This window comes from Apostichopus japonicus, chromosome 13, assembly GCF_037975245.1.
Source record: "Apostichopus japonicus isolate 1M-3 chromosome 13, ASM3797524v1, whole genome shotgun sequence".
Lineage (NCBI taxonomy): Eukaryota > Metazoa > Echinodermata > Holothuroidea > Aspidochirotida > Stichopodidae > Apostichopus > Apostichopus japonicus.
Window position 1 is genome coordinate 6497892 of NC_092573.1, and position 13193 is coordinate 6511084.

General features: G+C 37.4%; 2 protein-coding genes across 5 annotated transcripts in view; both read right to left on the reverse strand.

Annotated features, from left to right (window-relative positions):
* Positions 1–1900: 1900 nt before the first annotated feature.
* Positions 1901–8327, reverse strand: LOC139979229 (uncharacterized). Of its 2 annotated transcripts, none has more exons than XM_071989995.1 (3): positions 6634–8327; positions 5493–5687; positions 1901–3905 (listed from the first exon to the last, which is right to left on the reverse strand). In XM_071989995.1, exons 1-3 carry the CDS (start codon positions 7582–7584, stop codon positions 3726–3728), a joined length of 1326 nt encoding a protein of 441 aa, XP_071846096.1. In that variant the 5' UTR covers positions 7585–8327; the 3' UTR covers positions 1901–3725. The 2 variants fall into 2 exon arrangements, with proteins under 2 accessions (XP_071846096.1, XP_071846095.1); XM_071989994.1 differs by having other exon boundaries at positions 1901–3908.
* A 147-nt stretch (positions 8328–8474) lies between these two features.
* LOC139979227 (3-hydroxy-3-methylglutaryl-coenzyme A reductase-like) overlaps positions 8475–13193 on the reverse strand; it is a 33711-nt gene continuing 28992 nt past the window's right edge. For all 3 annotated transcript variants that reach the window (XM_071989992.1, XM_071989991.1, XM_071989989.1), the window contains exons 18-19: positions 12839–12993; positions 8475–12013 (exon numbers count right to left, since the gene is read on the reverse strand). In XM_071989992.1, the coding sequence (XP_071846093.1) occupies positions 11887–12013; positions 12839–12993 (282 nt within the window). In that variant the 3' untranslated portion in view covers positions 8475–11886. The remainder of the gene's footprint in view (positions 12014–12838; positions 12994–13193) is intronic.

Genomic DNA, 13193 nt, shown 5'->3' on the forward strand with positions numbered 1-13193 from the left:
TTTGTTGCTGTTTCACAACAAGTGGCCTGGCTGGTGAAATAGCAAGGGAAACGACCTAAATTCACTACAATATCAAAATGAGGAAATCCGACGTTTCAAATTTAATTACACGTTTTGGTTGTATGTTTTACCAGGTCACTTCCACATCCGTAAAGTCAATGCATGATTAGTAAATGAGAATTATATATACTATATACAGAAATTAAGGCATGCACAGTGAGGTGAAACCGCACAGAAAACAAAATAGGCATATGTACTCATTTCAACACTGATACGTGCAAGGACCTAACATATTCGGGGTCGTGACCATTTCAAGTGGGCGAACCACTATCCTCCAGATTCTTGGGACAACCATTACTAGTAACACAGGCTGGGTGTGCATGATAGTCGATACACCCGTGTTTGATGTCGCAGGGTAGTAAAACTATAACACGGTATTTCCCCCTTCCAGTTCCGCCATCTTATTGTTCTTTGTCTTTAACTGTTGTTGTTTTTATTTAAAAGAAGCAGCCAAATTTAGCGAGACCTAACACTACTTTCAGGAACTATAGTAAGTTATTAGGCTATGACACGTACAACTGCTGGACTTAGTGCAGGCGCAACCCAAAAGTGCATGTGTCATGGAAAACATTCAATGGGTCATGGGAATTTCTAGACCTCGGAAAATTTACGGACCTTACCACATTTCAAACTGTCTTTTATGCATTCTAGGGAGCCATCACGTATCGTTCTGGGAGTAGGGCTTAACCCCCCACCCCAACAGATACAACAGAGTATACAAAAATCTTATAGTAACAGTACGCCCCTGAATTCAAAGCCATCAATTCTGAATGATGGGGCCTAGTTAGTCGTGGCCCAACAACGTATGGTTCTTGGTAGGAGGACTTTATCCCCCTCCCTCTGATAGGGTTAGGGATAAAGTCCCCCTCTGAAAGGCAGTATACTACAAAATATTCCAGCATACAGGATAAAAAAATGATATCATGTACATACGGTACAACCTAAAAAGTCGAAAATTATTCAACCTGGTTTCAAAATACAGCACCATTTTGCATCTATAGAAGCACCCTTCAATGTACCAAACGATCTCATAGGGGAGGGGGACACCTCTCCCCTTAGACACTTCTCCGGGACGATTTAACATCTTAACTCCGCCCACGATACTAAATAGGTGGGTCATGCGCCACTGGGCTGTCCTCATGAAACTACTAGGTCACGTGGGTCTAAAAGTTTGCGTACCGCTGATGTAAATAAACCACGACATGAAACCAATAATGTACAGTTCATAACTGAAAGAATGATCATTTCCCATTTTCCATATCAGACCGTTTACTAAATATATTCGCAAGATTTGATAAATTGTATTAACAAAGAGGCCATGTAAATTTGGGAGGATATCTGTTGTTCATAAAAATGTTCCGCTCGGAATATATTTCGCGTATATGTCTTCCCGATGTCCTCCAATGAATGCTTTGGAGTTTTCGCGAAGGAGTACAGGGCAGCTAAGCCTTTTTCGGTAAGGCTTGTGACTTCTGTGAGAAGGGAGTATTGTTGCCTGTCAGTGAACAACAAGACAAAGAGTTTGGTGAAATGCCCATGTTAGGCATTCTCCTTTTCGATTGAAAAAAAAGGACTTTCGCATTTTTTCTCTTTAACTTCAACCAAACAAACTATTAGGCCAGGAGTGGATAGATGTATTTCCAGCCACTTGTTTCTTCATTACTTTAACACGCACTATACTACTGCACATGATTCTAGTTTGGGGACACTGACGCAACGACTTGAGTAAGGGCAACGTTCGAATAATTCAATCTACTCAGTAAACGTGTTCAGCGTGATCCATCTTTAATACTTCATAACCGACGTTTAAAGCACCAAAGTAACACATGACAGAACTGTATAGTTTATGGATTCATCCTATATTTAATATTTCATTTTTGCCATTTTAGTTAATATGCAACATAGCTGAATTAAAGAAAAAAAAATTCCCAAACAACTTCATTGAGCGACAACCGTTGTCTTAAAAACATTATAATAAACTAACAGAATGAAAAAAATGCAATATATGACACAAACATATGGTTCATATCCCTATTGGATTAAAGGTCCATTATGCATTGTATTGTACATGTTTCATATTCGAACCAAGCCCCTTTTAAATATGTTCTCACTTACTTTTCATTTATCATTAGTGTCAGCCTTAGATTTTATCAATGGTCAAAGGTATATTCTGCTACAATTGATTTGTTAAGTTAGTCTCACAGAATATTCTCTGTTTCAGGTGTCACAATATTTCTTGTTTGTTCTAATTGTGCTCCATTGTTCTGTTTATGTTAGATAACTGGCTCAAGTCAATCTTGAGTCACTTCAGATTTATCTCTCATCCAGACAGTTTGATATTCTACATATATATATATTTATGTACACATATTTTCTATATCTATTTTGTATATCATATTTTATATATACGCATATTTTCTACATATACATAGTTTCTGTATATTTTCTACATATTATATAAGGTCTGACATTTCACCCTTTCTGTATTTCCGGATTTCCTGGGGGATGCGTCCAGAGGGGGTAATAGAGTATACAGTATGTTCTGAAAACCAATGCTGAGGATATCTTGTTCTATTGTTCTGTGTCATATAACATTTGCTTCTACCAAGCCCACTCTTTGTGAAATCACCCTCACTCTAACTATTTTCACAGTTCCTAAAACAGCAGTAGTGATAAACTGTTTACACCAATATTAAAAGAACAAACAATGTGTCCCACAAATTTTAAACTGTTTACACATTTTATTTTCTTATTTGCCTATCTTTGATGTTTAGAATTATTTCTATCATTCCAGGTGTGAATTTCATGAACTCAAAGTCACATATAAAGTTTGTTGGACATGTACATCATCTTTCACTTTATTCTTGGAGTATTTGAGTACCTCACTGCAATTGCAAATTCAACACACTAGACCGCTTTTTTAACAGATTTTACAGCACATATGCACCAGATCATCCATGCTGTTGAGATAATAAACAATCTTAAAAATATCAAGGATTGTAGGGTTACTTCATTATTATCTGCACAATCAAGTGTATGGGTTTGGTCTCTTCAATACCCTTGCGATGCAATCCTACATGATACAATATTATAATCTATGGTTAGTTTGCAAGTATAAATATTCTATTATTTATAATTCACGTGAAACAAGATTTGAAATAATATGCATACAATAAAGCTAAAATTTCTATTGAAATCATTTTCCTGCCACTACCTGGGTTGAATTGAATGAAATATTGGTACAAACCCCATTCACATGTTATGAAAGGTACCATGGCTTCTGACTGCCACCCTTTGCAACCCCCTGAAAATATTTATATCCGGACTGCACACAACTACAGGCCTTAAAGCAGCATTTTGCATCCTTTTCTATGATTTTTCTCAAACTCACTGACTCCACTATGCCATAACGACATACATAACTAGCTTATCTATTTAAATCTTGTGGCATAAAAGTCGAAAAATTTGCAACTTGCAACTTTGTTTTTCTCCAAGATATTTTCCGTTGGGATCCAAATAAACCTCGCCCATGATATTAATATTTAAACACTACGAACGTCATTGACCAATAGGTAATACAACACCAGCTTGATTTGTGTACAGTCTATATGGCAGTTGTACCAGGGAGTTCCATAACAACTCCCTGGTTGTACCAATGCAAAGTACTAGAAAGCTTGTTGAAACATATCAGTCTTCCTAGAGAAGTTTTTGTTTCCTGCTGCAGCGCCATGTTGTGTCAGATTTGTAGATGTTTTACTCCTTCCCTCCATTGAAAGTAGAGGAAGTCGTTTGTCGATAAGTCTTGGTTTTCGTAACTCTGACCGGCCAGCTCCAGCTATATGACTCTGCTGAAGAAGGAGAAAGAAAAGAGTTATTTACTGCGGCGCAATTAAACCTAATTAAAACTTGCTCATAATTCTCAAGGAGTAACATAATTAACCAGAGAAAATCAGAAAGGTGTGGGTGGAGGGGGTCTATATGATTGTCATTGTCACCAGGAGTAAAACGATGGGGAGGGGGAGCACAGTTGGGGTTTGTGGGGATCGGTCTTTTTTTTTTTTTTCCCCCTCCCCCAAGATATAAGCCTGTGGTCCCATCAGTGGCGGAGCGTCCATACAGTCAGGGGGGGGTGCGTATGCCCCCCCTGACGGACTCAAATGGACTGCTGGCGCCCTTTTCAGCTTTTTACCACATTTTACTTATTCGCGGTTACTGACTTTTATTGCGCTCTCATCTACCCTTTGACATTTTGTCACATTTTGTCACATTTTGTCACTGTAATTTGGCGATGAAACCTATTTATTCTTCGTTTATCTGCAAAATAGCAAGGCCCGGAAAGGGTCATTTCCGGCAATCTAGGGAGTATCTTTACTCCAAAAATTTCTGTACGCTCTGCGCCAACCTGTGGTGGCGCTCCGCTTAGATAGTGTCGAAAGCGCCCCTACAGACCATTCTCGCCCCTTCTGACCAATACCCCTAGCTCCGCCACTGGGTCCCATGGACTTGTATAGTTGGCTCACTATTACAATTTTAACCCTGGTTTAAACTTACCCATCCTTCAGTATCATTCTTGCTTTTAAAGGCCTTGTGCTTTTAATGAAGGTTCCGTTTACATACTCTTAACAAGAATCCTTGACACTGTATTCCACGGACACTGCATCATTTATATGTCTCAAAGTGGCTGGTTTCATGACTTCAATAACAACACATATTTACAGAACCGTTCAAGGTATCATGAGGCTTATGAAAGTTTATTAGTATTTCATCATACCTAAAATAGTGCCAATTACTAAGAATGAACTTTATGACAATAATATTGTCTGCTTTGATTGTTTTAGATAAGATACATGTATTTGGCCTGCTATGAAACTGTTTGCAGGTTTAGGGTTTGAAGAAGACAAACTTTCCTGCAATAAACATTTGACAAGATTCATCATTCTGTGTAGATCTATAACATAATATATACATCTATAACATAGCAAGCACATCCACTTGCATTAACTGGCCTGCTAGAATACCTACTTTGAAAATGGAACTAAAGCCTCCATTTTACCGTAGCTATTTCATTAAGTTCAAACACATCTGACACACTTTTATGAAGACTCTCATCACAAATACACAATGAGAACCAGAACGTCTCCAGATATTGATGATCAAAGTAACTTGGTAGATGATTGATGGCTTTACTCTACCAGTTTACCATCAAGTTGACACCAAAGTGACAATTCTATTGTTCACATGAAAACTTCAACAAGAAATTTCCAGCTGACCTCACAACATTTCCACACATTTGAACATATTATTGTCTAATATAGTCCATCTTAATATCTATGAACAATATGGAAGGTCATAATCTTTGGGAGCTGAATATACTTTTAAAAGCTACATAGGTTTTATATTAAAACTACTGAAGCTTTTCCATGATTACTCACCAATGGGTTAAAATTAGGTGCAGACACATCTGATTTCTGCCTCGTCATCCCCAGAGAAAGGCCTCTCAATGATGTATCCACCCGTACTGGGTTTGTCGAGGTGAACATCCGATTAAAATTCCCCTCCCTATTGCTTAACTCCAAGCGGTAACGTTCTATTTCTTTTTTCAGTCGATCCATTTCATAACTGGTTTCCTTTTTAGATGTGAAGAAATGAAATTGTTTTAGAACAAAAATAATTTCTCATCCTGGTGTAATTAAGTACTGTATCTGATACTGATACTGTAAAATCATAATTATTTACAAATATTGCATCATGAAACAAAAAGGAGTTAAAAAGGATTGCACAATACCACTTGAATAACAAATGCACTTCATAGCATCTCTGGGTTCTTATCCCAGGAGACATTTGTTCCCACAACAGTATATTTCCCTTTCCCACCCCCCCCCTCACCCCCCTGTTGTTAAAATACTACCCATAAAGGCATTGAAGACTGGCCACAAACCATGTACCGCGCTCTGAAAAAGTTTACTTCCGTTGCTTGCAAGTGAAGTTTTTTTCTTGTCGCTACAAAATGCATACAGTAATGAAACGTGATACCTTGTTATCTTTTATCCAGACCTGAGATGTCCATCCCTGCTATGTACACTGTGTTGTGGATATTGACAGCTGCTGCATGTACTGACTGTACACTAGTGTCTAATTACCGACGGTACATATGTGTATTTTCTGGGATTGATGGTGGTGTCTAACACTTCTGTTACACCTCATTCGAAACTAGGTCAGATTACTGGCATGAGACGTTTCTTTGTGTGCGAGTCTTCACACACTTTAATCTGGCTGAATCATATTTTCCTAGAGAATTTTTGAGATGCACTAATCAAATTTTATAAGGAAACATTTATGCATGGATCCCCTCCCACCAAACAATGGAACCTCGTGAATTTAGTGATCAACAACAGTGTGCAAATGTAATGATCATAATTCATATCAAGGTATCAGTTCAATATTAAGGCCCTCCCTAGGCCCAGGCTAACACACTTTAATTTTAACTAAAAAAAGCCTCCTTAGAAACCCACTAAGGTAGCTAATGTTGGCCATTTGGTGTAGATTATGGCAATAATTACAGGGAAAACTTACTACACTGCTTTTTGGTATGTTCTCTGTACTTGCACTTAAGACTGGTGAAGAAGATTGTCTGCTTCTTGTTCTAGGCCTAGACTGAAGCTTCTGTATCTCTTTTTGTTGACCCTTTAGTTCTTTCTCCAATACTTTGATCCTTTCCTGTTGATTCGTACGGAATTTCTCACTTTCCATGAATTTTTTTACAATGTCTTCCTTTTTCAGTTCCACCTCCAATAGCCTGTCTCTCAATTTCAAGGTTTCTTCCTCTGCCGTTGATTGAAGCTGCTGTAAATTTTGGATTTTTAAGTCTTTTCCACGTGTAATATCCTCTAACTCTGAAATTTGCTTGAGGTATCCCTCACTTGACTTTGAATTAGCTCCATGCTTTTCTTCTACCACTTGCTTGGTATTGCTGTTGTTAGAAGTATTTCCATTAATATTAACGTTAGTATTTGATTCAACATTATCAACAGGTGTAAGCTTGACACTAGCCCGTCTAACGTTACAACTAGTGTTGTTGTCGTCTGACTTAGGCTTAACGTTAGACAAGTTATACGTTTTAAGTTCTTCTCTGAGACTCACGATTTGTTTTGTCAGAGATGAAATTTCCTTATCAAGATCACTTATCTTTGAAGTATACTCTTTCATACAACTCTCCAGTTTCTTTTCATGTTGTAGAGTGATTTGGCTGCATTTAATGTCATTTCTTCGCTTCTGCTCGGCAAGTGAAAGTTCCATCTTTTTGATACGGGACTCGCCATCTTTGACAACATTTGTTATTTCTTCTTCGTAGGCTTTCCTTGTCAAATCTAACTCAAGATCTTTCTCATGACTCTTTGTGAAAAGCATGTGCACAACCTGGGTCAATTCAGCAACTTTCTTGCACATTTTATAATCAAAAGACCTTTTGATCGTGGTCTTCGTCAAAGAGCCCAATTTGTCCCGACCGCTGCTGGACGTCGCCATTTTGCTTGCCTGGTTTCCGTGGCGACAATCAAGGTCACTCGTGAGGTCACATATCTACTGTACATTACTAATCATGAAGAAAAACTGAACAGACGCTTACACATGTTACCCTTTGGTTTATATAATAAAAAAGGTAACAAATTATTAGCGTAGCTGTCTCTATTTCAAATGATTTCTCACAGGTTTGAACAAGATTTATACAAAACTAACATCACAGTATGAAGGTTAGCAACGCGCCACAGGTTGTCTGTGGAAAATCGGTTGTAATGTCTGTGGCTGAAACCGCATTAGTCATTTGTGTATTATGATGGTTGTGGTCCAGTGATTAGGGAGCTGCAACACATAACATCACTAGATACAACCACACAGGGTGAAATATGTTGGCCAGTAAATTTCAACTGTGTTCTCGTCAGGAAGGAAGCTTACCACCTTATCCCATTTTACAAATGCTGCTCTCACTACCAGAAAAGATCAATAGGGTAGGGTTGTTGGGTGGGGAAATGGTCTTCCCCTGAAGGTAGTCAAAGAATAGGCCATGTACACAAAATAGCCAGGTGGAAATTTCGATATTTGAAAGACCCAAAATGTGCATTTCCATTCAAATCAAATACATGGCAGCTAATCTTGACAATCTGCCATGTGATTAAAGATTCTAGTTACTGACGCTCGGTGATCCAACCATGTAAGTAACAGACAAGAAAAGTATGAAAACAGCTGGCAATTTCCTATATCCTTCATGTAGGCCTTGTTTGACAGCTTTACACCTGTAACAACAGGGTACAGCAACTCCCCCAGCCCTGACCTCCCCATATCAATGGAATACTAGAGAAGGAACATGCAATACAAAAAATATAACAAAAAACACACAAAAGAAAATAAACACAGAAAGATAGCATTCCTTCTTTGTGTAGATTTTTCCAATAACATCACTCTTCATTAACAATTCTTAATTATTTCCAGTGACATCAATGTCATAATGGAACAATAAATATATTTCTTTCACTAGCAACTATGTACGAAATAACCTGCATATAAATAGTTTCTCCATACCAACCTCTTTCTAATGTTGACAAGTGCAAATGCCTCTTGTACTGATTTCAACACATAACATTTGTCAAATGTGTACCAAGTGAGCACTGCTCACACGAACTACACAGAGACTTCATGACACACAACTGATGTCTCAATGCCAACTATAACAAGGGATAATTTTGTCGGTTAGAGTAAAACTTGTTCGCAACATGTCAGCTACTTTCCAGATAATACTTTACATTCACCATAGCAAAAGCTAGAATGCTAGCAACACTATAACTAAAGAGTAACAACGAATGTTCTTATTTAACAACCACATAGGAACCACTTTTTTTTTTCTTTTTTTTTTTTGCTTAATTAATTTGTTGCTTTTTTATTAGATTTATATTTGATTTAGATTATATGTACAGCACCTTGAGTTTGTTTTACATTGCAAGGCGCTTTATAAATCTAATTTATTATTTTTATTATTATTATTACTAAAGCTTACATTTTGTTGGTTCAAAACTTGTATTCAGCCTCTTGTTTATATGCCAATACCTTATAGTACATTATATTCACATATACCATTGCTGTGGCCGAGTTGATAAAGGCGGTGGCATTTTGATGCATTAGGCTTAGCAATCGGGAGATTCGATCCCCGGCCAGGTCATAATTAAGGTTTTTCATCCAAGCAATCTAGGGTTTTCCCATCTGAAATGACTTTCTAAAATTCAAACAATTCCAAATTTGAGTTGAAATGTTGAACTGGTAGCCACCCGGCTTGAAAGTTGTGATCCACAAACCCTTGCGGGCTTCTCCCACGTTCGTGGTTGCTTAAGCATTGTAAAATATTATAATATTGATGGTCTTTATCGTACATGCTGTTTAAAACAAACTTACAAGACTCACAAATAAGTGCAGTCTGGGTTTACGACCATTATTGGGTCTCTGGGAAAGTAATATTTTTATGCATCTGGGTAACTAAGATTCAAATAACAAGCAAAAACAAATCAAGAAACTTAAAACGAGAGTCAAAGAAACTTTGAACAAAAACCAACACTACATCTTTTCATAACTGGTGGATGCTACGCCAAAGTTACTGCCACGTTAACGAGGATTTGAAACAAAAAACAATAGAACTCATCATAAACGTTCACAGACACATAACATTCCACTATTAATCTGACTAACAAACAAATTCAAAGTAAATGACAAATGACAAAGTAAATGAGTCCAGATCCTCTCAGACTAGTTCTGTCTAATCCTAGGTGCATCTTTATATATAGTATTTCAATCTTACTTCAATGGGAAACCTTTTCTGCTGTTTCCATGACAACACAGAAAGTTATAATTTCCTACGTTATCTGACAGTCAGTTCTTTCCGTTTATTAAAACCAAACAGAATCAATCTTTGATTTACAGCTAATCATAACATCATGATTGGTCATGACATCTTTTTAATATTGCGGAGTATTTTTTCAATGTTAACATTTGGTTAATTTTTTTTTTTTGGTAGAAAATTGCATGAATTTTTACAAATAGTTTCACAGCTGAACTGTCCAGTCTCCAAGAATGTACAACCTGCTAAACATAGATTGTAATATATATCTTTGAAGAACATATATTGGATAATTTCTGAATAAATGCTGGTAAAAACATAATCATAATGAATAACCAAGAGCTAGTGTCATTATCTCTGCAAGAACTGACAAAAACAATATATATCTATGACAAAAATTGTCAATATAAAAATAAAAAAATAAAAAAAATGAACAAGATTCAGCTGGGGGCTTGGTTTTACATTTAGACAAAAACTTAATATTAAGAGAGTGAACAGGGTCACATCAGTAGATGTAAAACACAAACTAACACAACAAACATTAAGAAATGTTGATACCAAAGGGCATGAGCATCTAAGATGCAACTTACAGAGTCTGAGTAATTTCAAATGGATCTAATTTTCTCCAATGATCCTTTAAGATGATGAAAAGTTATATTCTTGTACTACAAAGATGGTTGCAAGCTGTTCTACAAGGGAAGTGTCAGTTTTCTCGAAACTTGAATTTATATAACATACTCAATTTGAATTTAAGTTTTCCTTTCCTGACAGTATGAATGAAGATTCATTGCATTAAAGAGCAATTATGTCAGTTACTATAAATATAGATTATCTGTCTAAATAATGTTTTACAGTACTGCAATCAGTCAACAGTCAAATTCAAAACCCAATGGCTGAAAACTTTGTACATAAAAGAACTTCTTTTGTACACAAAGACTTTCAACTGACCGGTATTGATATTTATGATGTACTTTTATTGTTTTGGAAAAAAGGAGCAAAACTTGATGTCGGCTACAATTCATTACTTGGAAGAGGTCATAAAGTAGACTGGATAGGAGACAACACCTAAGACCGCTACTGTAATAATTCATAGTGTCATATTTTAATATAGAGTAGTGTACTATGAATTCAGACAAAGAAGTATTCTTCTTTGCCACTTTGATTAAGAAAGGGATTGATGTCCCAAGATCAAATTCCATTCCGGCCGAACATGGCTTATCTCTTTGAGAAGTACTTATTTCAGTTATTAACTTGAAGTCTGTTGCATGGGACTTGCAATCTAAATAACTGTTGTGCTGTTGGAACAGATTCCAGGATCAAATTGGATTCCTTCAGAACATGGCTTATCTCTTTGAGAAGTACTTATTTCAGTTATTAACTTGAAGTCTGTTGCATGGGACTTGCAATCTAAATTACTGTTGTGCTGTTGGAACAGATCCCAGGATCAAATTGGATTCCTTCAGAACATGGCTTATCTCTTTGAGAAGTACTTATTTCAGTTATTAACTTGAAGTCTGTTGCATGGGACTTGCAATCTAAATTACTGTTGTGCTGTTGGAACAGATCCCAGGATCAAATTGGATTCCTTCAGAACATGGCTTATCTCTTTGAGAAGTACTTATTTCAGTTATTAACTTGAAGTCTGTTGCCTAGGTCTTGCAATCTAAATTACTGTTGTGCTATTGAAGCGATCCAACCTCCATGTTTGGTGAATAACTCAGTTGGTACCAAAATGAAATGAAAAGAAAAGAGAAAAAAAAAATGCACTTCTTCCTTCTGTACATTACGTTTCTTATATTCTTTAAATTTATATGTTATGTATAAACAAAGCCACTGCATAGCTAGCTACTCCATTCTCTACAGCAAACCCACTCATATTCAGATTGCTTGGCAAACACAATCCTCTAATTATTTTTTTTGTCTTTGTATAGCTGGTTTTAAACGTTTCTTCAAGGTGCCTTAACCGTACATGTCCCCAGCGGACGCTCTCCGATCCCTAAATCCAGTGATTTGCTTCTCTTGTGTTCTGGAATTGTCGGTAATGAAGCAGATGGAAATGACATATTCAAAGATGATCTGCAAGGATAAGAAGGGGGTAAGGAAAAAAAAAATGTTAGGTGAAAAAAATTAATTAAGAATCTTGGGATTCGTGGTAAGGTCTTGTAATGTATCTGTAAATTGACAAAGGATTACCCAACATAACTGTAGAGTCATAACGCTCTATTAATAACTGGCAGATGGACGTCGTTTGGTACGGGAGAGTAATACAAGGCAAGATGAATCACACATTGTAGTTAGGGTACTTATCTATCCACAGCACACTCTTGCTTACTATTCAAGACTTATTTTAATCGAGGTATGAGAGCCTTATATAAGCTCTGTTGGATGTTCATGTCACTTTAGGCCAGGGTTGTTCAACCTTTTGCAGAGGAGGGCCACATGGAATGTTGATGATGAAGGAGGGGGCCGCATGAACCCTACGATCGATTTTTTGATTTTTTTTCGCTAAGCCACAGGCAACAAAATGTGAGCACTGCGCGCGTAGCGCACTGATTTATTTCCCTACCTGATAAAACAGATGAATAAAGTCCAGCCGCCCCCCCCCCTCCGCTGAGAGAGTGTCACACAAACTGACCTGTATGCAGTTTTTTGGACCCAGGAGGTTCGAATGATTGATTATATAGCTTCAAATTGTTATCAATAAATCTGCTCACTCAAATTTCGCACCGTAGAGCATCTCTGGCGGGCCGGACGCAACCCTACGGACTGTGGCCCGCGGGCCGTAGGTTGGACAACCCTGCTTTAGGCAGTAGAACAGACATAAACACAGACTGAAACTAGCTAACCTGACCTCTGACATGACATGCATACACATTTGATATGATGGGTACTCTTCGTTACCTGTTATGCCTCATGTGGCTCTTGACGAGGTGTCCCGCTGCTAGAGCTGACATCAGGGACAGTTCTCCAGCAAGTACTGTGGCACAGACTATCTTGGCCAGCTGACAGGCATTACTGCCAGGCACCTCACTGGATGCACCCTTCACTCCAAGCATCTACAGAAAAGAAGATCACAAAATTAAAAGTCACTGTAATCAACTAACTAAATCAAGGCTGACTCAACACACAATCTACGGACAATTGAGCAAAAAATCAATGAGGTTATGATTCCTCCTGAATGTGTAACTCCACCTATGGATAATCACCATTAAGCAAAATGTCTATGTGAGATTTTCTTTTCAGAGGTATCAAACTT